At 37.4% G+C, this 25,500-nt stretch overlaps 1 protein-coding gene across 2 annotated transcripts; it reads right to left on the bottom strand.

Moving 5' to 3' along the window:
- Positions 1 to 1,397: 1,397 nt before the first annotated feature.
- Positions 1,398 to 24,487, bottom strand: LOC111346521 (uncharacterized). 2 transcript variants are annotated; one of them, XR_015996715.1, is made up of 24 exons: positions 24,238 to 24,487; positions 18,851 to 18,886; positions 18,236 to 18,607; positions 16,173 to 16,541; positions 13,809 to 14,695; positions 13,637 to 13,696; positions 13,323 to 13,518; positions 12,876 to 12,983; positions 12,626 to 12,713; positions 12,259 to 12,349; positions 12,132 to 12,184; positions 11,716 to 11,848; positions 11,515 to 11,618; positions 11,166 to 11,268; positions 10,916 to 11,066; positions 10,723 to 10,804; positions 10,476 to 10,542; positions 10,073 to 10,161; positions 9,718 to 9,838; positions 9,386 to 9,427; positions 9,080 to 9,275; positions 4,390 to 4,505; positions 2,653 to 2,727; positions 1,398 to 1,526 (listed from the first exon to the last, which is right to left on the bottom strand). XR_015996715.1 is itself a non-coding variant. In XM_088748970.1 (21 exons), exons 1-21 carry the CDS (start codon positions 24,305 to 24,307, stop codon positions 9,132 to 9,134), a joined length of 3,366 nt encoding a protein of 1,121 aa, XP_088605096.1. In that variant the 5' UTR covers positions 24,308 to 24,485; the 3' UTR covers positions 8,330 to 9,131. The 2 variants fall into 2 exon arrangements, 1 of the variants encoding a protein (XP_088605096.1); XM_088748970.1 differs by lacking the exons at positions 1,398 to 1,526; positions 2,653 to 2,727; positions 4,390 to 4,505 and having other exon boundaries at positions 8,330 to 9,275; positions 24,238 to 24,485.
- Positions 24,488 to 25,500: the final 1,013 nt, after the last annotated feature.

Raw genomic sequence — 25,500 nt, 5'->3', positions numbered from 1 at the left:
CCATCACAGTCTTGTTTTCTGAGGTCTCCATTGATCAATGAAACAATGACCGTTATGCCCATTCTAAACGCATAACTGACTTTTTCATGGTGATGATCATTTCACGCCCAGATTCCCCTAAGTTCAGCGTTCGACAAGTATCCCTTGAGAAGTATTGCAGGTAGAAGATTGGCACACTAGTGTTTTCAGCTAGAGAAAACTTTCCGCGGAGAGATCCAAAATTAAAGAACCCTGGGGCCCCACTATGCCCGTTTCAGGCGCCCTGCGGCTTTGGCACAGAACGTTACAAAGCACGCACACACATCGTTAACCATGCAGGCGACATTAGGCCACATTCATTTCACATCGTGTGGGATTCATTCATTGGGTCAAAATCTCTAAGGTTGGAATCCCGTTAGGCTTAATTTAAGGGCTAAATGGGTTTTCCTAAAAACACCTGCTACACAGGAACATAGATATCCCGTATACACGCGTGTAAATACTTTAAATAAAGGAAGGGTCTTTTAAGTTATTGGCTAAAGCTATCCTCGATTTATTAGAAACGTGAATCTACGATTGAACTTAACTTTTTCGGTTTTTTTAGCTATTTTTTTTTTTTAATTTTGTTTTGTTATCGTAAGCCTTTATCCAACATGTTTTAGCAGCATTCACGTCGTGTTTTACGATCATTGGCGACAACTTCGTCCTTAAATGCGAAAGCATGAACACACACACACACACAGACACATACATATTTTTTTTCAATTTTCTTTTGTTATTATAAGCTTTTTATCCACTTTGTTTGGTAATGGACAGCGCAACACCAATCCAGTAGCCCCACGATATGAATGATTCAGTCAGAAATAAATACCAACCCACACGTGGGGTGAATATTTTGCTGAATGGCTATTGTCAACTGTGGCCAATGTTTAGCTAAACAGCAAGCCATTTAGCAAAATATTCCCTCCACTTGTGGGTTGGTATTTATTTCTGACTAAATCATTCATACCGTGGGGCTACCCGTTAGGCCTAATTTTGCTATTGTCCAGGCTGACCGCGTCGTAACGAACTTTTGACTGCACAGGTTTTGATGGACGCGCATTCTAACGGCGTTGAAATGGCGGTCACTTTGAGATTTTTGCTGGGATTGTTGCTCCACAACCCAACTTTTGTGGGATTTGTTTTCACGAACTTGAAGGGCAACTATTTGGCTTTCGTGCTGCCAAGTTTCGATTCAAGTGGAAGTATTTAAGTGTGCTTTTCGAGCGATTTTGGCGAGCATGTGTGAAACAGAGGTTTCCTACCTTCCCTTTTACTTGGTAGTGCTAGGATGTTGAGCTGAAACACATCAAAACGGCCTGAAATCGCGACAAGAACAACACAGACTACTATGTATGAAGGTAAGTATTTATTTCCTTTATCATTTCACACAACTTTATATTTATAGAGCTCAAAAGCAAGTCCAAATAAACCACTTTACAAACTCTATAATAATCCACTGTGAAAGAGCCTGTGACAGAGCTTGGGCGGCCTGTGTCTGCACCAGCCTGAAAGAGGGCAACCAGAGTTAAGCCACAGTTCTACCAGCTTAATAAAACAAATACGACAAGTACGTTTTTATCATTACAAGACTGTTTCATGTTGCTCACTCATCAGGGGATTTTATAAAATCAACATATATTGCGCTCTAGTTTTATGTATCGAGCACTGTTATACGGAAAATCGAAACACAGAATTCCTATATATCTATATGTGTGAGTGTGTGCGTGTGTGTGTGCGCGTGCGTGTGTGTGTGTTTATGCTTTCGCATTTAAGGGCGAAGTTGTCGCCAATGATCGTAAAACTCGATGTGAATGCTGCTTTCACTCGTATGCGAGTACTACTCATACAAGTAATTAGTCGTCTCATAAGATATAAACATGTAAACGAGTTAAGTGAAGATATTAGTATCAAATTTTGTGACAGAGCCTGGGCCACCTGTGGTGGGGATAATTCTTGGAAAAAGTCATTTGATGCACTTTTTGCTAGTATATAATTGTCTTTCACAGCTAATTTTGAAAGCAGTTCATTATTAGAGCATATTTCCCATAATATAGTCAGAGAGCCTGTTTACAGTGTAAGTAGTTTTCCGTGTAACCTTATGATGGTTAGTGTCTTGGTAGTAACGCGAACCAAGAAGTTCAGCCGCTTGATTCAGCCGAGTGTATAGCCCGCAACAAAGCACATGGATTACCATGAAGGGTATTTTTTTTCTTAGAAAGCTGAGTCGTTATCCATGTCTGAGCTCAAGACAATGGCTCCGTTGCTTAAAACGTGCCTTTGATCGCTGCTTCGACTGGCAATTTTCAAGCATAAGTGGATAGAGGTTCGACAGCCAACAGTTCGGCACCATTCATTCCATGTTGGAATGTTTAAAAAAAAATAATCAAAAGACAGTTGAAAACAGCAAACAGCAAACAAAGCTCCCGAAAAGGATCAAAACAAAATAAAAAACCAAATATGACAAAACAAAATCACTTCTTAGTAATAATAACAGTAATAATAGTCGTGCTAATAATAATAGCACTAAACAACGATGACAATAATAACGACAATAGCGACTACAGTAACAAGAGAAAGTATGATGCCATAGAATAAATACATGTCAGAAGGATAACACTTAGCAATGCTTACCAATTCTTCTGTTTTTGATGATGTTTTTGGATCTTCTATAACCGTGGGATGATCCAGCCGCTGTTTGTAAAGAACCTTAGATTGAAAAAGAAGCTTGTTATAAATCAAACTATCCTGGTAGTTTAAGTAACGTTTTCCGGCCATTGTCAAAACTAATTTATTTTTAAGAATAGGAGAAATGTACGATATTTAACACCATCAATACACTTGTCACTTGGACGAAGGGCTTTTGTTCTAAATGTCGGCTTTGCAATCTCCCTAATTAACTATTAAGAATTCGATGATGACATTTTACCGAATTATCTATACAAGAAAATGTAACTTTTGCTAGTTATTTAGAAAAAGAGGCGTATTTTATAGACGCGAGAATTGTAATTCGTATTTCTCTGCAGATGCGATCTTTATAAAACCTGACAAAAAATGAGATCGAATGGAAGAAGTAATTTAGGACAATATTTATCTCAACAGTAAGTTTTGTCCTGTTTCGCAAAGTAGTTTGCTTGAGAATGATTTAATTCAATGGCTTGAATAGTTTTATTTCTTATCTTTAGACTAAAAATCATACGTTAATCTTCACCACAAGGCCGAGTCGCTGCGGCTTTGATATTTGAGATTGTAAATTTATTCTTCTGTTGCTGTGACTTTAACTGTCAAGGAAATGCCAGTGGTAATGGTACTTGATACGTAATCCGAGTTACTTTTCGGTTGCAAGTGTTTTTGCAGTCTGGGTTGCTGCATGTCTGACAGCAAATACCATCAGCATTACAGCAAGTCTGACGAGCAAGAGTGCCTTTCTAAATTATAAAAATTCATTTTTTAGCGTTACACTTCTGGTCACAGCTGCTTGAGTTGCATTTCATGTAACAAAAATCTAATCGCTGGTTGCAAGTCTGAAGGCATTCTGTTCCGCTGCGTTCCAGATTACATGTGTTGGAATTGCATATTTTTGTGTAATTATTTCCATTGTATAGCAGATTACATTGGTAGTTATCCCTGTTACATATCTGCATGCATTTCGTTTCGTTGCAAACCTGTCTGCACGGATTTCTATTTTGGTTGCAAACCTGCGGAGAGTTCTTTCCTGAAGTTTAAGCTCCTTAAAACACTATTACGCTTCTGCTTTCCTTATTCATATTTTCATATTTCCCCAGTATGCGGTCAAAACATATCTCGCAGAAGGTTTAAGTTTTTCAAAGCATAATATTCATTTCGTATTATGCTTGACTGATGCAACTGTCATGCCAGGCGATTCTTCTCGTGGAAAACTAGACTAGTACCACATATCCTTAAAAAGCCCTTCCTTAGCCAAACTGTACCCGAGGTGATTTTGGGTTGAATGCAACAAGCCGACTTAAGGAAATTCAAACATTAGTCTGCCAAAATGCAGCCGAGAATCTCAAGCCGATTACAGCGCGTTAACTACGCTTACCGTTTTCCTTAATTTAGCGAGCAGATGGTTGAAAAAATTGAATGAGTGCGCGAGTAGGACAAAGAATACGATTCTTAGTAAAGAAACACCAAAATACGTATTAAATCGGCTTTTTAGGATAGTTTCAGTTACAAATCGGCAATGTGATAATCAAGTTCTGTAAGATGTTTTACAAATCCATTTTAATATGATCTGTGGGATATGCAGATGTAAAGAAAACAAAACTTAGAAAAATCCTTCGCCGTTATAGCGCAAAAAAGTTTGTAACATAAATAGAGCTAATTTGTAACACGCGAGTTTATACTTACCTGTACATAATGAAGCGACTAACAATAGAGCATATTTATGAAAATCATCCGTCTTTTTGTAGATTGAATTTTCGCGACTTCGTTTTCAGTTAGACGTGTGGAGATCCGTGAATTACCTACAAGCAATCATAAGGTTGTGTCCGTATGGTATCTATCAAATATTTTTGAGATCATTGCAAGAATACTGTTAGTTGATATTTGAAAGAGTTTCTCCTTTTGAAGAATAAATTAAGCTTGTCAGGTTTTTTTTTTTAAGGCAGCATTCAAGCTTTTATAAAGCCGTTATTATGGCAATGGTTCTGAACGTAGAATTGAGTGTCACGCAAACTATTGACATCTGGAGTTTTATTCTGCATCTTAACTGAAACGTAAACAAATAAAAGGCATTTGAATATTACAATAGCTTATCCGTCAGATTGAAATAAATTCTTAGAAACACTTGTCTAGAAGTCTCGTAATTCTTTTTGTTATACCTTCAACCATCCATCAACTGAAATACTATCTTTCCAACAAAGAACTTTTCCTTCGCTCGAGCGGACTTCATTGGAACCTTACAAACGCATTCAAGAAGTCGTAACATCATTTTTTTTCGGCTGTTTGGTTTGCGTGTTAATTCTGAAACAGAGTAGTTCTTCCCCGTCATAATTGGTGCACTCCTATTCTAAAATTACTTCTTCCCGTAATTAGCCAAGTGCTTCAAATTTTACCAGCAAATTCCATTTTATTTTACAAATGCATAGTTTTGAAGAATAATAGAGTTTTTCTTGCTCATGAAGCTTGACGTCTTCACCATATGCAATGGCGCTGCGCGTTTGTGACGTCACAAAATGTTGACCCCCCCCCCCCCCCCCCGAGCAATTAGGATAAACAATCAAGCTTCTCGAGTAAAGGAATATGGACGATGATGCGCTCATCTGTAGTTCAAACGTCTCTAAAGCTCGTATTTTAAATCAAAACGACGGTATTCCTGGCTCAAAGTTCGAACAAGACCTAGAGAACTATAAAAACACACAATTTAGGCGTGGGTTAAAGTGTAGAGGCTTGAAATTAAGCGGGAAACGAGCAGACCTCATCGCACGTGTTCGTGACTGCCTCAAATCGGGAAAACATTATGTACTTGATTGAAGTGAAATGGGAAAATGGCTTCAGGCGAAGATACTAAAGGAAAGTAAGTCGATCGCGTGAAACATAAGGATCTAACAGTTCAATGTAAAAAGGAGTTGACAGGCCGCCTACACGACTCCCCAGCGCGTGTTTAGAATAGCCTATTCAAAGTTTGGCTCTCACGAGTACGTCTTTGAGTGATCGTCCTCTTTTCTAAGATACGAGTGGCGGATTTTTGTATAGTTCGCTCAGTACTGGTCGTTTCTATCAAATGCCAGTGTCTCAGGAGAATTTGCTTTAGGTTTGGCAATGATGGTTGGTATTGTGTAATAAAAGGCAAGACTCGTTAGTTCGTCTTCGGTTTCTGTTGAAGAGCTAGTTTCCTATTTTTTAAATTCACCTCTGAGAGGGTTGTGTTAATGAGGGCCTCTGAGTAGCCTCTCTTTCGCAAATGTGCTTTGAAATTTGAAATCTTCTCCTAGAATACTGTTTGAGAGGAGTTTGTTCTGAGAAGTCTAAAGGCCTCTCCTTTTATTAAGCCTTTCTTAACTCATTGTGGGTGACAGGAACTATAGTGTGCATACTGAAATGTGTCAGTTTGTTTAAAATGAGTACGGCACATCAAGGATTGCGTCCTTTTCGAATCGTTCGCCTTTGTAGATCTAGGTGTCCAGGAATTTTGTTTCCTTATCGGAAATTTCAGCCGTAGATTTAATTGTTGGATGATGATTGTTTGCTTTTTCAATGAAACGTTCTATTGTTGCTTTGTTTGTACTCCATAGCGAGATGTCGTCTATGTAACGTTTCCAAAAAAGCGGTTTGAAAAGGCTTTTGTCAAGGATTTCAGTGTACAGCACAGATATAAGTATAATAGTTAACACTATCAACTGAGAAATTCTTTCTAGAACACACATTTACCCAGCGTTGACAAAGTTCCAAGTCATGCTTCGGCTGTGGGAATGTTATGAAGGCTTTCCGAGCGTTTTTAAGCATTTCTTTAAGGGAATCTGGCAATCTTTCTGGATATCTTGAGTCATTTTTACATGTACCCCAGCAGCAATGGTTAGTTGCAACCATTTTAGAAAGTTAGAGCATTTTTTGACCGAAAATAGTCTTGCTTCTGACACGTTTCGCATACAACTTCTTGTAAAGACTCAGAGTGTTTGTCCTAAACCAGCGGGGATCCAAAGATGACATATCTATTTTTATACCTGGCGCGCAGCGCCATTGCACATCATTTATGTCACTTATATCTCACAATTAACAATTATTCCACTCGCGCTTGTTGGATATGAGATGATAGATAGCCAACGAGGCGCTACGCGCCTCGTTGGCTATCTATCAATATTAATAATCTCAATTATTAATTAATAATTGAGATTATTAAAAACTAGATCATTAGATAATGCAATTCAAGACTCTTTATTGGCTTAGCCATTATGGTATATTAGCCAATATACCATAATCTACAAATATGGCAAGCGTACGTGTGAGCTTAAAATTAAAAGGGAGCTAAAATTTTAGTAAAATTTAATAAAAACTAATAATTTAATTTAACGTTTTTTAATAAAACAATTATTCCACTCGCGCTTGTTGGATATGAGATGATTATAGCCAACTCGGCGCTACGCGCCTCGTTGGCTATCTATCATCTCATATCCAACAAGCGCGAGTGGAATAATTGTTAAATATAACATGATCGTCTTGGTAACTAGGTATTGCAGTTGCACGTGATTATTTTTCATGAGACGTTACTGATTCTAAAGTTAACTTTTCTCTTTTAATATTATCATCATTATTTATGTATAATTTGCATGCAACACAGAGAGGAGCACAAACGAGTTGAGTGAACTATAGCCAAGGATCCGAAGCACAACCTAAAAATATCTTATACGGTGGGATATATTTTTTTTCAATGAATTAGGAAAATAAAGAGAGAGAAATAAACGGTTAATCACTTCTCAGGCTCTAAATTGTAGTTTATTGCGATAAAAAGATTGAAGATTCATTATCTACTAGATAACCACGAAGAACGACACCATCTTCTACATACAATGCGCAAAGCTAAAGTACCCCTGCTATTTAATATGAAGACTTGGTCGTTCGTCTTTTTTACTAAACTCCAATTGGACCTACAAGAAGATTTATTTTACTCTGCCTTTGGGAAAATTATTAAATCCCGACATAGAGTACATCTCTGAAAATGGGACGAAGCGGCTTTCAAAGAAGTTTAGTTTGTAGTTATTAGTTGGATTGCTTTTAGGCACAGGGGGAGCTTTCTGGACCTTAATTGACTCCTTGGAAAGGCAAATAACCTTTTTGTCACCGAATAATTGAGCCATATTAAATGCCATCCTGCCAAATGCAGTAATGTAAACAGGGTTTTCTGTCCACGTTCAGCTCCTAGGTGCCAAACACACTCTTGAAAAAAAAAAAAAACTATTTTTCTCGGATATTGGAAGCTGGATCTTTATAAAAAGCTTCTTCGCATGAAGCATTTCTTTCCAAATGACGGCCTAAAAACGTCGCATTGTGTGTAGCTAGAAAGAAACTTAAAAACGAAGATGCCTTGGGTAGTAAATTGCATTTTTCTTAATGCCAAAATATTTTTCGCAAATATGTCAAAACTAGTGGAGAGGAGAAAGTTTGAAGGAACTACACGGGTTTTACTTTTATGATCCTGAAATACTGACATATCTGCTGTGTTATTTCTCTCCCACCCTTAGTTTTTTACATAAACGAAAAATTTTTCAGTCCTTCTTCCCCCTGTGGACACACCGAGCAAAATGTTACGTTCTTTGCTTTTCCTGAAGGTTTATGACAGCCACACAACAAGTGATGCAATACAGATGAAAATGCACTTTTAGTTTTTTCATGTTTACATATTTATCTAAATCATATAGATGCAGGTGTTTCTCTTTAATTTCATTCATCTCACAAATAATATTTATTTATGAACTGGACAGTAGAGTTTTTTGCATTCATAGCGGCGATGAGCTGGATTTGATATATGCAAAAACAAAGAAAATGCGTTAGTTTACTCTAAAGTACCTAAGAGGTAAATGGGCTCATCCAATTTTTTCACTTTTAGCCAAACTACTCTCGTCATCAATTTAACGAGTACCTAATGGTAAAGGACAAACATTATGGTTATCTTATTTCAGAAATATCGCTATAATGGCGACAAATGCTGAGCTTCGATACTCGATGATATCATATGATTCCAGACTGAACATCCTAAACCGTAATTAGACAATTTAAGAGACTCGAAAAAAGGTTACTTACTACTTCCTAGGGTTATTCATAAAAAATCATTCAAACAAAGGCCGAAGGGTTATCTTTTTCATTCATAACGTCGGCTTCAAGCTACTCTAGTTACCTCTGAAGCGGAGACTAATGGAAATCAAAACATAAGTGACTTTCAGACGAGTGACGGACGTGATCAAAGAAGACTAACAGTTGTTATCTCACCACCTGCCAGCACTCTACCGACGACGTAATCATTTATGAAATCATCATAATGACTGACGAGTTGAGTCAGGATGACTTAACTTAACTAACACATCGAGACTAATCAACGGTCTACCTTCGTCAACTCTGTAATGAAGTCGATTGAATAATTTTTCTCAAATAAAGAGCTACTCATTGAAAGACTGCAATTCAACTGCCCACATATCACTGGCGCCACTTGGATTAATCTGTGGGGTTTTCTTTACGGAGTTTCCATGATCGACTTTAGATGGAAAAATGGTGTTCATCTTCCTTTTAAATCGCTCTCTAATCTGTAGATGAACAAGCGACAAAACATCGGATGTTGAACACTCAAATATTTATTTAATTCAAAACTTGGCAATTCTCTTCATGTGTATCCTCAGTTTGATATCCTTCTTACCTGGCTGTTTCCAAAACAGTGGAGGGCGAAAATCAGGAAACCCTAAAACAGAAAACTATTTTAAGAACGACTTTAAATTTTCAATGCTGCTAAGCAGGAGTAGAGGGTCGTATGAGGCATTTCATACATTTAACTTTCTCATAAAACGTCTTCATGAAAAAAGGGTATAAAAAGGGTATAAAAATCAAAGCAAGTTACAGTTCTTTTTGAAGTGCCCTTTCATGAAATTCAATGCGAGAGGGTCTAGCTTTGGCGAATAAGTTGTCTGAGCATTCTAGTATGCATAAAGAAACTGATAAACTGATATTCCACAGTTTTACTCAAAAGCTGACCTGTGTAGAGTTGAGGATGGTGAAAATATAAGCGAAAGCTTTGTGTACTGGTAACAAAAGACCAAATAGCCACGTAACGCCCAGCAGCGGAATCATCACTGCGCATGTTCTTATGCCAAGTCTGGAAAAGAAGAACAGCATATGGCTCGTGGAATCTTTAATCTTTTAGTCGAAGTTTTTGCTCGCCCGCTTCTTTAATCGCCTCATCGTTTATGATATAGATACCTCAGAACTAGCTTATACAACAATGCATTTTCAATGTCTGAGCAGTCCCTTCTGAAGCTGTGTATTCTTTATCTTGCTTGTTGTTAACCTCTAATTAATGTTTGGTAAAACGTTATGGTTTATTTCTCACCGTATTTGCATAACATGGTCATCTTTCCCCATTTGTTGTACCAGTCGTGTCATCTCCTTTATGACTCGGACGAGTATCAAAATGTTGAGCTGAAACCAACCAGAAATGTAAGATCTCAAAAAAAAAAAAAAAAAAAATTAAAAAAGAGAGAGAGAGAATGTTTTATGTCTTGTTACGAGCGTGTTAAAAAGAAAACTTGTGAGTTTCGTGAGAAATTGAAACTTGGAGCTTTGAATTCACTGCTCCGATGCTCCAGGACAACAAAAGCAAACGTAATGGTAAGCTATGCATTTACAAGCTTCACAGATGGTTAGAGTTCCTTCATATTGCAAGGAGAAAGAGAAAATCTTCAGCAGCGGTCAGTCCTGTTGATTTATAGTAAAATGACGAATCGTCGACTTACAACTTCAATGAACGCCACAAATGCGATGAATATCCAGATTAGCTTGTTAGTCGAGGATAGCCAGCAACTTCAAACAAAAAAAAAGGAAAAAAATAAATGTAGATTGTCACAAATAACCCCTCTTCAATCCCGAGTCTAAACACATATAAATCAAAATATAGGTAAAAACACGCAAACAACATGAATTTCAGTAAAAAGAGAGAAAACCTAAAGACGAGAAGAAACTAGTATTACAGGAATTTCTTACTATTCATCACCAGTATAGCTTTGAATTCCTTCTTCTCCAGCAGCGATGCTGAGTGAAATACCAACCATGATCATGGGCAAACCTAAACATAACGAAGAGAAAATCAATGCAGTTCGAGGAATTACCCATCCAATCAGAAGTGACTCAAAATAGCAAAGGTACTGATAATTTACAATAATTAAAATGAAAATACCCCATGAGATGACGTGATACATGTGCATCTTTTCGGCGATGTTGTAAGCTTTCACAACAAACAGGTAGAGATAAATTCCCTCGACCAGCACCCAACAGAAAGCGGCCATCAGAAAATATTGCATTAAAGCTGCCACCGAAACACAAGCAACCTATGAAAAAAGGAAAAGAGAGCGTCTGTTGTCCTGTTTACAGAATATATTAGGCAATTAAAATAGTTTGTTAAAAAAATAGATGTAAATATGACTCACTTCGTTTTCCGTGGCGTTTATCCCGGCGAGAAAGATTATCTGACCAGCTCCGATGGCCACAGAGAGGCTCAATCGTATTTGAGACAGAGGCTGACGAACATCACTTGTAAAAAAAAAAAAGAAAGCGAAAGACAACAAAAACAGACTAACAAACGAAACAAAACAAAACGTCATATATAACACACAATGCTCATTAAACGGTATACTACCAGAGGCATTTTAATTTCGGTTGCTACTTAAGGGGGTTTGATTTATCTTTATTTTTTTCCTTCTTATTTTTTGCAAATATCATCATCATTATAATGATTAAGGTTTTTAAGTTCATTTATAGTCCGATTATAGTACTTACGTTAAGAAGGAATAAACAATTATTGTCAAATATATTCCCGTCATGGAAAGGCTTAATCCAACGTACGTGATCATTTCCAATATGGTTATGTCCTCCTTGGTGAGCTGTGACACAAATTTTATTAAAATAAAATAGAATGTTGATTAACTCAAAGGGATTGTATCACGAATGTTGAAGATACGATCAAAATTCAGTTATTACCCCTTGGATACCGTTGTAATCGACTAATACGGCGAAATGGGTCAGATGATTGCAACTGCAAACTGTGTCTTTTCCATGTAAGTTGTTTTTGGATGTTACAACATGGCATCCTGTCTCTGAAAATCCGTCGGCGCTGAGAACAAAGGGAAAAATAAAAATAAAACCGCAAGAAATATTGAAGGGAACAAAGAAAGCGGAACGAAAACACACAATTCATCAAAAGGTTAAATTTCTATCCTACTCCTTGCGGGTTCAGAATTTGAACACTTTAAAGACTGCTTTTGATTTTTTTGTTAACTGTTAATATCTACGAAAAAATAATACGTTCACAATATTCATTTAGGTTGTCTACTTAATTTGCGATCAAGAATTAGTTTATTGCCGGGCAAAATAAGTAACATATTCCAGTATCTTACCTTTCACTTAAGCCACTCCAGAACGCACATTTCTTCTCTCCCTCTTTATAAACCTAAAATCATATTTTATATTCATGGAATGAACTCAACACAGACCAACTATTCCTAGTTTCACTGGTTCTGTTACCTCGAGGTTTCTGAACTTGAGGATGATATTTTCTTGTAATTTGTGTGATTTTGGATCCATAGCTACAGCCATTATTCTGGAACCCAAAATCCTATAAAGATAATTTAAATATAAAATGAGACATACATGGTCGAGAGTAAGGTATTTGCGAGGGATACGGCAAGCTAAGAGCCTCTACAAACCAATGCTAGATTTATGGTAATTTCCTAGACGATAGGCTAATCTAAAAGGAGACTAACAGGCATACAAATCTCCCTCCAACAGGGTTTGATAATTTTGCAACAAACATGTTGAACCCAAAATGCTATTTTTAGGCATAGATGTTGGAAGCAACATCTTGCTGGGAAATTTAGGGAAGCAATGTCACCTTTTTCTTCCTGTTTCATTTCTGATGGTTTGTTCTGTAAGAAGTATTTCGTGGAGATCCTTGTACACAATCCCAACAACCAGTGATACTGAAAGAAAAAAAAGAGAAGAATTTCAAATTTGAGAAACTAAAAAAAAAAAAAAAATTATATTGAATAAGCAGATGCAATTCGCTACAACGAAAGTTGGGGGAGGGGGAGAAGCAAAGACAAATTGCACATTAACAGTAAAAAAAAATAACGAATACAAACCATTGTTGACAAAATTTTTAGAGGGAAATTTCATGCTTGCTTGCAGTTTCTGTTCCTCGAAATATATTTCAGTGGCATTTTGTCGGTAGGCTTTTTGAATGACCAGTACTGACAGAAAAAGAATAGGAATGGTTCAGCTGATATGGAATTAAAAATAACATATGTGAACGCACCAAGGCATTTCGCACTGGATTCAAAGTGGGTCATATGCATGTACATGATCATGAGCTTTTCTTCACTTTACCTCTCAAAAGATACGGTTCTCTAACATCGTCGAGAAGAGTTGTCACAAGCTCTACCGTAATTGATAAAAACAATAATTCAAAGGCGGGAACGGATTGATGATTTCATTCTAGAAGTTAGCCCATTGTCAACAACTCACCAGGTCAGTGGATAGACAAGTGGTATATCACCCTTGATCTGAAAAGACGGTCGTATCCCACTCACCCATTTTGTTGCTTTCCATCTCTTCTGAAGACTTCGTTCCAATCAGGTGGTACTTGCTATAGTTAAGAGCAAGTGTCTCAAAGTAGACTGCCACCTTGAAAATTGATTTTCTTCTCGTTTCAGTCTCTTGTACGCTTGGCGGTCTTGCAATGTTTTCAATAACCGTGAAGAAGTCTTCGAAAACTTCCATGGCCTCCTGTAGTAACATGAAATTTTTTTGGTGAGGTGATAAAATGATGCTAAGCACACGTCCTAAGTGTGGGTCAAAGAATAGACCCCAGTCTCTAATGAGCATTCGAAGGAGAATGAAATACCTGCAAGGAACTTTTGTTGGTGACATCTATTCTGGCAAGATTGGTGACATATTCTTTTGCCTAAAGGGGATTAACAGTAAGTAAATAAAGGAAAAAGTAACAGTCACTCAAATGAACTGCAGAGATCATACAAAAGATGAGCACAGGGACTATGATAAATGAAAACACACACCAGCCTCTGAATTGTTCTCGACGTCGACGGCGACGACGATGATGATGATAATTTTAACGATAGCGATGGAGACGGTGACGGAGACGGCGATGACGAAGCTCGGAGAGAGGGCAAGAATAAGAACGAGAACGATGAAGAGGTAGAAGTTGGAGGCGAGGATAAGAGGTAGGGCCACGACAACGGTGATAACGACGCCAAGACAGTGGGTGAAAGTAGGAACGAGGACAAGGAAGGAGTTGAAATTGGAGACGAGGACGAGAACGAGGGCGACGGTGACTGCAATGGTAACCTCATTAGCGATAGCGATGGCGGCGGTAATGACGCGAGTAAGAAAGAGGACGAGGAAGAGGTTGAAAGTGGACGCGAAGACGAGAGCGAGGGCGACGGTGACTGCATTGGTGACCTGATTGACGATAGCGATGGCGAAGGCGACGGCGACGGCGACGGCGACGGTGGTGACGACACCAAGACAGTGGGTGAGAGTAAGAATAAGGAAGAGGAAGAAGTCGAAGGCGGAGGCGAGGATATGTGGAGGGGCGACGATGACGGCGACGGCGACGATGACGGCGACGGCGACGATGACGGTGACGACGACGCCAAGACAGTGGACGAGAGTAAGAACGAGGACAAGGGGAGGGACGACGGTGATGGCGACGGCGTCGGTGACGGCAATAATGACGCCAAGACGCTGGGCGAGAGTAAGAACGATGACGAGAAAGAGGTTGAAAGTGGAGGTGAGGACGAGTGCGAGGGCGACAGCGACTGCATCAGTGACTTCCTTAGTAACGATGATGAAGTTAGCAGGGGCGATAGTGATGGTTGTGTCCACGTTGTTGCGGAAAGTGCTGAGGCTGCCGCAGGTGATGGTAAGAGTGACGATGTTACCACTGATATGACAATTTAGAGAAAAAAGAAAGAATCGCTTAAGTTTACCGGAAAATTGCAACTTAAACCTATAGTAATACTTTTTGGACAGCTACATAACCTACTTTTATAATTTTAAAGGGGTTACTACCTGAGTCACCTCTCTTCTGGTAGTGTCCAGTGACTGAAAACGTCAAAAAAATGTCATAGAGGCGAGGAAAACGAGTTCGTTAATTCTTAGAAGAAAGCAAAATAGTATTTGCGACAAATACGAAGTAAACACGATTTACTGCCGCATTTTGTCCGCAAACAGATTTTTTATTTATTTTTATTATTATTTTTTTTTTTATCCATGACACTCAGGAACACAATAGACTCGTAGGTACTGCGAAATATAAGGTGTTTTTGAGAGGATTGCCTTCATGCAATTTTTGCCAGGCTGACCGAGCAGTCCGCTATAATTACACAAGGTGCAGAATTATCATCTTATTTACTAAATTATCTGAAAATTTTACAAAACATTGAAGGTAGCAAGGAAAGTGTCCGGATAAAATTGATCGAATAGTAAAACTTTGAAATGACTATAAAAGTTAGGAATCTTGGCAATAGATACTAACTGACCCTAAAACGTCTGACAGAAACATAGACATGACTGAAATAAAAAAAAAAAACAGAAATCTGCAATTATTTTTAACTGCTGTTACTCATGATAGTTGTAATGATAGCGGACAAACTATCCTAAACCTGCCAACGAACATCGAACAACTAGTAAGTAACGGTAATCCATACACTGTTTAGTATTACTTGCACAGACAAAACCATATGAATTGCCATTGCTTTCATTATAGCACAAAAGCAAAATCTACTTATGTGATGATAACATTACCAAGATTACAATTTCAATATCCCACTTGGGTTACACTTTCAGCCCAATCCTGTTCCCAATTCATATTAGCTTTATATTAAACCTTCGAGTACAAAGCAACTTATTTTTCTATATGGTTTTAATTTTCAGGATACTTAATGGTAGTTTTATCATTTCTTGGCGGTTTGGGTGTGCCCTTCCCCTCAATCTTTATGATGAAGCAATATACGTATCATGCACGATCCTCGCAGTAGATAGCGCTATTTATGCAATAGCGAAAATCAGACCTGAAAAAAATCTGTACGGGACTCGAACCACTGACCTCTACGATACTAGTGCAGCGCTCTACCAATTGAGCTAACAAGCCAACTGGGAGCAGTCCGTTAAGTTGATTCGTAATAAACCCGTGATAGGGATAAGTGATTAGTAGAGCGCTGCACTAGTATCGCAGAAGTCAGTGGTTCGAGTCCCGTATAAGCCTGATTTTTTTCAGGTCTGATCTTCGCTTTTGCATAAATAGCGCTATCTACTGCGAGGATTGTGCATCATACGTATCTAATACCGCAGTTCAAAATATATGAACTTCATATATTTATTGTATCTCATAAAGAAGTATATTACAAATTCTGCCTTACCTTTATGAAACTCACAAATATAAGCTCCATGTTTATTCCTGTGGACATTCTCCAATACCCCACTACTACCGTTAAAGCTCTTTAAAATCGAAGCTACCAGTTTATATGTCAGGTTTTTCTCCCATTTCCAGATAGTCAGCGGTCTTCCATTTAACCAAGTCCAATTGTTATCCCTTTTCTCTAAACCAATATGATAACAGGAAATAGTGCGTTTCTGAATCTCTTTAGTTATATAATTCCATTCTTCTTCTGTCTCTATGGAAACCAGGTCTCCTCCTTGGCTTTGGCAGATCTCTCTGTTTTTGTTCCATGTTTTTCCCCGATTCGTAAATGTGTACCATGAATCTTTAAAAGAGGTATTTGGGCATACTACAAAGTAGTAATGATAATAGTAATTATGATAGCGACGATGATAATAATGATAGTAATAATAATAATGATAATAATAATAATAATAATAATTATAATAATAATAATGATAATAGTAGTAATGATGACAATAACAATAACAATGGCAATGTTCATGGTAATGATGATCATAGTCAAAATAATATTTGTCACTAAAACGGTAATTATAGTGACGTTGATAATGACAGTAAATAATAATAATAATTGAGATAGTGACAATGATGATAAGATAATGACAATGACAATATAGTAGCTGTGATGATACTGACCACCACAATTCTAAAACACCCAGTATGCATGCCTTGGGACATAAAGATTGTTTTATCTTTCACGTTATTTTTTTCATAGCGTTTGATTGATCTATGCCACTTATACACATTTCTCTATTGTCGCATTCCAATCTCGAAAGTGCTCTCATTTTAATTAACCATTGTGCATGTGGAGATTTTGGAACCATTTTGGACGGTCATCTCGCGACAATACGTTCAAAATACTATAAGGTTTGCTCGGTGAGTCCACTACTTAAAGGCCCATTTCCATCCGAGATTCTTTGCAATCGTTTGTTTTTGTTTTGGAATCGCGCTATTGTTAAATGGCGAACTCTGAGAGTCATTCAAAAAACACTATTAAAAAGAAAAAAAAAAAAGATTTGGTGAAGAACACAGTAAACAAATTTGTAGCTATATATTTGAGACTGAGAAATCATAAATCGAGTCTGAGTATAAAACTCGTACAAAGCTTACCTGATGTTGAAAGAAATTGTTCGGCCTCAACACTAATTAAAATATAAACAAATAACCAATATTGGCCATATCTGATTTACTTTACGCATTTCAATTATAGAATAATGACTTGTACAAATGAGATCAATTACGTGCATATCTCATGATCTCAAGTAAAAATGAGTCAAATAATTATTCTCACCTCGAAAAGATCTACCCGGAGTCTCTAGTTCCATCGTAGGAACAATCAATACATTTGTACAGAAAAACCTTTGCCGACCCGGGCAGACTCGGCCTTCCTCTAGACCGCTTCTTCGGCGGCATCAACTTTTCAAATGACGCTTTACACCGTCATACAAAAAATACACCGTCATAGAGGTAAGAATTAAAAACTATTTACTGATATGGATATTACGATAGTTTGCTGTTCGCACATGATCCAAGATGGAACTTTGTAACCCCTAATTAGTAAGATGGAACAAGATGTCAAAGCGATTCCACAACAACGAGGAAAATAGCGTATTTTTCATATAAGAAAAATGATCCAGGCGCGCAAGGCATCTCGGTTGGAAATGGGCCTTTAAAAAAATTTTTTCCCTTTAATTACCAAATCACCTAAAGAAAACTTGTGCTTGTATTTTTAAAAAAATGCTACTAGATTGAACTGTGTGTTTAAACATTAACCCACTACCCCCTTTCCTAACTGAAAAAGGAATTGAAAGTTGGATTCGTGTTTAGCTATCATGACTTACAACACGCTCGCACTCACCGTGTACATCTATCAGACGGACAACTTAGGTTAGATTATCCTTATTCTTTGAGCAGTGACATATGTCTTTGTATTTTGAAAGAGAATTTTTCTCCAGGTCGAGTGCTAGCTGGGCGTGCAGCTTTCGACTCATAGGGTGTCTTATGGTTAAAATGCGGTCTTACCTTCAGGAATTTCACACATAAAAGCTTTGGAATTGGTCTCGAGGATTGCTTTAAGGCTACCATTCTTGGATACTTCTGCAAACTTTCCGTTACCACTTATCTCACAATTTCGCCATTTTGAAATATTCAGTTGTGAACCACTCTTCCAAGTCCAACTCCCGTTTGTCCTTTTTTCTAAGCCAATGTGCCATGCACTGACATTCCAAGTACTACGTTTTTTAATTTCTTGATTGATAAACTTCCATTCTTCCTCCGTTTCGATGGAAGCTAAGTCACCCCCTTGGTCGCGGCAGATTTCACTGTTGTCCCACTCAGCTCTTCCCCATTTTGTGAATGTGTACCAGGAATTTTTGAAACAGATATTTTGGCATTCTAGGGAAAAAAATAAAATAGTATCAAACTTTGTTGTTTTCGTTGTTGTTATTGTTATTATTGTGTTCGTTGTTGTTGTTGTTGTTCATCGACTCGAATTAGGAACTGCAAGCCACTTGGGGATCTTCCGTGCTATTAGGTAGTCCGATAATTGATTATTCATATGAATCGGTCCGATATCATATTTCATCAAGTCCAAGTTCATGCACATCTATAAATAAAGTGGGAGTTACACTGCTTCACCTGTTCCTTGTAGTTGCATTGTCAAGGTAAGGATAACTGCAGAAGAAAAAAGAAACACATCTGCATTCTCATAACTGAAACTCTGCCACCAAAATCAGTGTGAAACTTGCACAGCTAAAAGTTTTGAAAAAGAAAGTAGCCAGAGAGAGAATTGGAAATGATCATGGCATAAATAAGATCGCGATGTATGTTAATTCAAAAAGAAACGAGAGACATTAACGGCCTTCTATATTATTGGGGGACATTAAGTTGGCTCTAGGCGAGCTTTTTTTTTAATTTCATTCGACTGAATTTGAACCGTTTGCATGTGTGCGTTTGTGTGTGTGTGTGTGTGTGTGTGTGTGTGTGTGTGTGTGTGTGTGTGTGCAAGATAGTCAAAGACGTAAACTGGACAATACCGTGCCACCTAACTATGAAACAAACAGTTGAACGATCATCAATATTCTTACCATATTAAGGTGAGCCTTTCCTACCATAGGTATGGCAAAACGTTGAAATTTAGGCATGCATTCTTCATGAGTATAAAAACTTGAAAAATGGGAACAACTCACATTTAGATTCGCTACATGTAAATACAAAAATATTCACCTGGTCTCATTCTTCGAAAGAAATGGCATCAACCTACTTATAGCATTCAAGTGTAAGACTTAGTTCTAGTGTTGGATTGTACGCCTAAATAAATCCGCGGTCCCCTAGAATAGTCTAGAGAGTTTTTCCTGGAGGGGGGGGGGGGGGGGGAAATGTTGTGCGATCGGCCGAAGTCAAGGGAAACTCGTGAAGCGTGCCCACGTGGAAGAGTGTCTTTCAGAATAAATACTTCCAACACGCGGGGAGTATGTTACCGCCACAGATAATTTATTTTATTCATTTTTTTTCTTTTGTATCTTTTTCAGTGTAGACTCTTACATAGAAAAATATCGGATTTTTCTTTTTAAAGCTATCAGGATGTACGAGCATTTTTTTTTTTTTCTGGAGATCAGTCCAGGATAGTTCTTTGCTTCATCTGTTTCCGTTTAATTTTTCCAATGAATTTTAAAAGATAAATCGTAATCCTAATTATGAGCACGAAAATCATGTCGACTGAATAAAAACATTTTTTAGCTTTCCTTTCAAGTTATTTTTTTTTTTCAGCTACGTTTTGGCAGATGTCTTCTGGGTCATCATTCTGTTTTTTGCAAAATCAATCAGCTAATAATTTGTACAAATACGCAAGCGCTCTCAGAGGAGGATAATTAGCAATTGACCCTTTATGCTCGTTTATTTTCGGAATCTATCAGAGAAGTGTCTTCATCATGACATTTTGTCATATCAGCGTAAGAGGATATTCTCTAAGCTACTGTTGTCCTATTTTCCTTGAAATCGTTGCTAAAAGCTGTTGCGCAGACCGTGAAAGCAAACCAGTTGTGGATTAAAAGCACTTCTTCATAATCAAAACGTCATGTATCGCATCGAAACTAAAATATAACATTATAAAACTGTATTAAAAGCCGAAGTTTTGAGAGCTTTTCCTTTTGTCCATAGAAAGCTGAACAAGAACTTCTTGACAAGCGTAATATCCTATCATTTACAACCTCCCTCATAATTCTAAAGCATGAACAAAACGAAATAGAGCTTGCACTTACTCAGCGAACGACGCATAGACTGGGCTATGAACATTTTACCGGATTGGATCCTACTCTTTGCCCAATTTATAAGGTTACAGCTAGTAGATGTCAGTACCCCTATAATTGTTTGTGAATCGGTAGCAGCACATGTGTGGCTGCAGATTTTACAAAGAATTTTAAACTATTTAGCAAGAGGTAGAATGGAAAGGATATCACAACACTCCGTCGCTTTTCTCTGACAATGGTGATGTTTTTTTTTTTCATCGTAAACTGACCAATAGGACTCGCGCTATTTTCACCAGGTGCAGATCACTGTTTTACTTAACTAAAACAAGAGATACACGAAATGAAAAGAGCTTTATTAAGTTTAAATTTTGTGATAGAACTGCAGATGATGATGAGGCAATAAAATATGTTTTAAATCCTCTAAGATCTAGGTCATGACCTTTGCTTTCAACGGTATTTACCTAAAACAAATTAGCATTTGTCCGCTAGAAGCTTATTTGAGTATTCCATCTCTTCATCTCACACTAATGGAAATTTACCATCTTTCATCCAACAAGTGAGTCTATTGATTGAAACTGACATATCATTAACTTCGCATGCAACTAAAAGTCGCATATAATTAACTCCACATATCTTTTTCTCCGCCGGAGGCACTGATTCAGTAATATCTTAGTGCACTTGTGCGAATAAGATTCTACCATAGAATTCGCCGGGTCAAAACATATCTTCACCGTCTAGTTAGATCACCTGATGTGTATTTCGATGGGGTTGATTGTCAAAGGCCTGTGCACCTCCTTCCCCTACCCCACTCGCCTTCTCCCTCTAAATCGTTTAATAATTCTATCATTCTCGTATCCAGCTATTTATACTCGAACTTTTACACTCTATGGTAAGATAACTCTTATTTTCAATTTGATAAAACTTCGATGTGCTCATTTAGATAAAAGAACAAGGTATGCATAGAGTCTCACTTGAATTTTCCATACTTGTACGCGTCTGCGATCTTACTCAATTCAAGTTGTAACTTAATTAAGATACAATTCCCATGGCCAATATCTTGTAACCACCGCGCGTTCAACAATATCTGTAGTGATTAATAGCTGTTCTGTCGCTCTTTATAATAACACCTACTGTGCTTTTTAATAATAATACAAAAAAATCTGTCGCACTTTGTAACAACAGACGAACGCATATGAAATAAAGTTAGCCGTCGCACTTTGTAATAACAGTTGTTTTACTTTATAATTAATTTGAAAAACATTAACGGAGGGATGAACTCGAGAATTATCATCATCATTATTATTATCATGATCATCGTTATCATTATTGTTATGATTGTCGCTATTAACAAGGATGACGTTTGATCGTTGGGTATACTCGCCCTCTGAGCATTTATACCAAGTTTATTACAAAGTTCGACAAGTAAGTGTTAATACAAAGGGCGATAACTTACTTTATAAGAAAGTGTAATGGTCAGTTTTTTTCCGCTAAAGTGAGACAACTTTCTTTATTGCAAAGTGCGACAATTTTATTACAGAGTGCGACAGGTTTTTACAAAGTGCAGCAGAACAAAACTTCCGATCGCTGTCCTTTCAGGAAGCTTACCCGATAGACGATTTTGGCTTGGAAAGCGCACAAACAAACGAACAAACAAAAACATAGACTAAAAAACAAAAGCGAAAGCAATACGAGAATTACAAAAATTACCTTGAAACACCTCTCCAAATCCCTTTTTTCGGGAAAAAATTAAAGAGTCACTCTTTTTTTTTCTGTAAAAGGTCGAGACGACCTCATAACAAGAGTGACGCTTAATTCATTTCTACAGGGTGGTGGTGAGTAAGTATATATGTAAGTAATTCCTTTATTTTAAAGCGACAGTCATTAGAGCTGTGATACTTGCGGGGTCGTTTTAAAATTTTTCACAACCTCGCCTATTCCTGTTCGGCCAAGCCTCCATGGTCATTGGCCCCCGTAATTCCCTCAAGAAGTCTATGACAGTTAGACGAAACGCGTCGGGGAATAAAGAAGTTTTGCAACTACTGTTTGCAGAAGTGGTGCTCACTAGTTTATTTTTAAAAAATAATTAAAAAATCAAAAGGAAAAGTAAAAGAATAGCAAAAAAATCTATCTAGAAGGTGAAACTAGCTAAACGTCTTGAAAACTACAATATTTCGATCGTTTAACTTAGTTCATAGATGTTGCGTGAACGTCTAGAAGATGTTTTGCAATATTCTACAAATTAGGGGATATCAGAGCAATTAGAAGATAGACCATTTGGCATTGCAATTCAATTGCTAAAACATTATTTCACTGCCTCGCACTGTTTAATTGTTCTAATACGTTTGATCGAGAGAAATGAGGGATCAGAGAAAGAGACTATTGGTCCAAGCCTTAGGACACATGCTAATTTCACAAAAGCTACAGATAGTTTTCAGGCAGCTGTCTGTTTTCCGAAAGCTTATCTGGACAGCTACGCTCTCACACAGTTTGAGTGAAAGCTTCATAATGTCAGACGTCCTGAATCTTTGAACACCGTCCGCGACCAGTCCGTGAGTGCCAAACACACAGACATAAAACAATTATTTTGTTTTTATTCCCAGCTATATGAGGATGGGCCGGAAACTGGATTTATCATAAAATGATTCTTAGCACGCAGCACTTAATTCCAGAAGACGTCCTGAAAATATTTTATTGCATAAAGCTCAAAAGAAGCTTGAAAACTATGCTGCCTTGGGTCTTAAATTGGATTCCTGCTAAATACCAGAATTTTTCCTTTTTTGGTAAAATATTTAGAAACTAGAATAAAGGAGAACCTTCAAAAGAACGACACGAGTTTTATTTTCAAGATCCTCAAATACTGATGACTCATCTGCCGCGCTATTTCTCTCCAACCCTTGGTTCTTATATCGACGAAAAGTTGCTCAACCTTCCTCCCCTTGTGGACAAAACGAGCTACAGCTCACGTCATTTGCTATTCCTGAAGATTTATGTATCTGAGAAGCCACACAAGAGACGACTTAATACATGTAAAAAATTATTTTTAGTTTGTCCATGTTTACATATTTTTCTAAATCGTATCGATAAGGATGTTTCTATTAATGTCATTCATTTTATAAGTGATTTTCTAAGTGAACAGGATGGTACAGTGTTTAACATTCATAGCGATAAGCTGGATGTGATACCAGCAAAGACAAAGAAAATGCGTTTGTTTACATCTAAAATACTTAGGAGACAAAAGGGCACATCCACATTTTTCATTTCTAGCCAAACTATTTTCTTCACTACTTCAACGTGCGCTCAATGGTAAAGGGCCAACATTATCATGTAGTGATAGTTCAGAGAACACTTCGCAAAAATTCTACAAACCGATTTCATAAAAGTGTTTACTGTCTTGCCTTCTGTTGGCCGTAGTCGACGGGATCTTTTTATCATGAATAACAATTTAAAACCCAAAAATTTCGTCACTGTGGTTAATTTTTCCCAACCAATTTTGCATCCTATAGAAATTGGAAAAAGGTAACATACTTTTCATCCTTTAGTTTTATTCATTTATTCATTTAACCATTCAATCAGTTTTTAACGATAAGACTTAAGAGCAGGAGTTTCTCTCCTTACTTTCTCAATAAGTTAGAAAGGGCTCCTTTAATTATCGCGTTTTCTGGTTTACTTTGGCGAAGGCCTGGTTTCAGGATATTCTAATACCAAGATATCTTTACCTCATCATCCCCTATTTGCCTCTAGAACCTGACCAAGATACAAAGGAAAGTTCGTACTTACTCAGCACGCAACGTACAGACACGGCTGTGAACACTTTACCAAATTCATTCTCACTCATCACGCAATTCATCAGACTTAGGATAAACGTAAGTCACCGATGGTTAGTGACTTGGTCACAACGCTTAGGTGGGAATTTCTTTAACGAATTTCAAAGTCCTTTGCAGGAGGTACAAGTTAATGGACATAACACTCAATCGCTTTTTTCTGACGTGAGTGTATTTTAACTGTATTTTTTCGTCATAAACGGACAATGAGATTGTTTTCACCAGGTGCAGAATGCTGTTTTACGCAATAACGACTGAGAAAAAAAACACGATATGAAAAAAGCTTGTTATAACACTGCAGATTTTTATGAGTCAATAAAATAAGCTTTTATTTCTTTTAAAAACTGATTCTTGAACCTCGCTTAAAACACTATTTGCCTATTGAATTAGCAGGGTCTCAATAGGGTTAGTCCGCCGTTGGCTGCGAAATAGCAAAAGAACATTAGCCGTCAGGCGTAAAAAAATTGACTTATTTTGGCCATAAGTCGAATAATAATGTTTCAATTAAAGATTTTTCTTTTTAACGGGATGGAAAGAAATCAGCCAAACGTATAAAACAGCCAAGTCTCAACAGTTAATAGCAAAATCCTTCAAACCGTTAAGACTCGCAAGAAGTATCTTGCTCACCGGTCGTTAATGCGAGATTCCCATCTGTTCATCTGCACGAATGGAAATAATTACCATCTTTCGATCACAAAGATGAAGCTAGTCGTTAAAACTGAGTTATCATTAACTTCGCCGGATGGATCGATTCGGTAAAATGTTTATGCAAGTATGCATAAAATTCTTCCATGTAATTCCCCAAGTCAAAAAACATTTTCTCCGTTTTTGTTAGTCGATTTGCATTTCAACGAGGTTAAACGTCAAACGCAACAGCTTCTTTTAATTACAAAGTGTGACAAGTCTCATCACAAAGAGCGACGATTATTAAAAAGGGTGACAGAACTTTCAGGCGGTTTTATTAATGAACTATTTTTTGGCTTCGGTGATATAATACAGAAAGTTCGAGAATATAAAAATTGTTTTATAAGTTTGTGTCCCAATCCCTTTTCCTGGGCAAAAAGAGGAAGGCTTTTTTCGGCAAGAGTCGAGGGTAGCGTTTTTAACAGGAGCAACACTATTTCATTGCCACAGGAAGGAGCTATACGTGTAGAAAGTGTTTTAAAACGTTATATTAAATCAGTCGAATTAAAGTCATGGAAATAGTAACTTAATGCAG

This window comes from Stylophora pistillata, chromosome 2, assembly GCF_964205215.1.
Source record: "Stylophora pistillata chromosome 2, jaStyPist1.2, whole genome shotgun sequence".
Classification (NCBI taxonomy): domain Eukaryota; kingdom Metazoa; phylum Cnidaria; class Anthozoa; order Scleractinia; family Pocilloporidae; genus Stylophora; species Stylophora pistillata.
Note: the sequence above shows the minus strand (reverse complement) of the source record. Positions and strands in the feature narration are given on the sequence as shown.

Excerpts from the sequence above, each read along its gene's own strand:
- LOC111346521 (XM_088748970.1), bottom strand. The coding sequence starts at position 24,307 with ATGAATTGCGTGATGAGTGAGAATGAATTTGGTAAAGTGTTCACAGCC. Across the intron at positions 13,697-13,808 it reads CGAGAACAATTCAGAGGCTG|GCAAAAGAATATGTCACCAA; the intron begins GTGTGTGTTTTC and ends AATCCCCTTTAG. Across the intron at positions 11,849-12,131 it reads TGGAGTGGCTTAAGTGAAAG|CGCCGACGGATTTTCAGAGA; the intron begins GTAAGATACTGG and ends CTTTGTTCTCAG.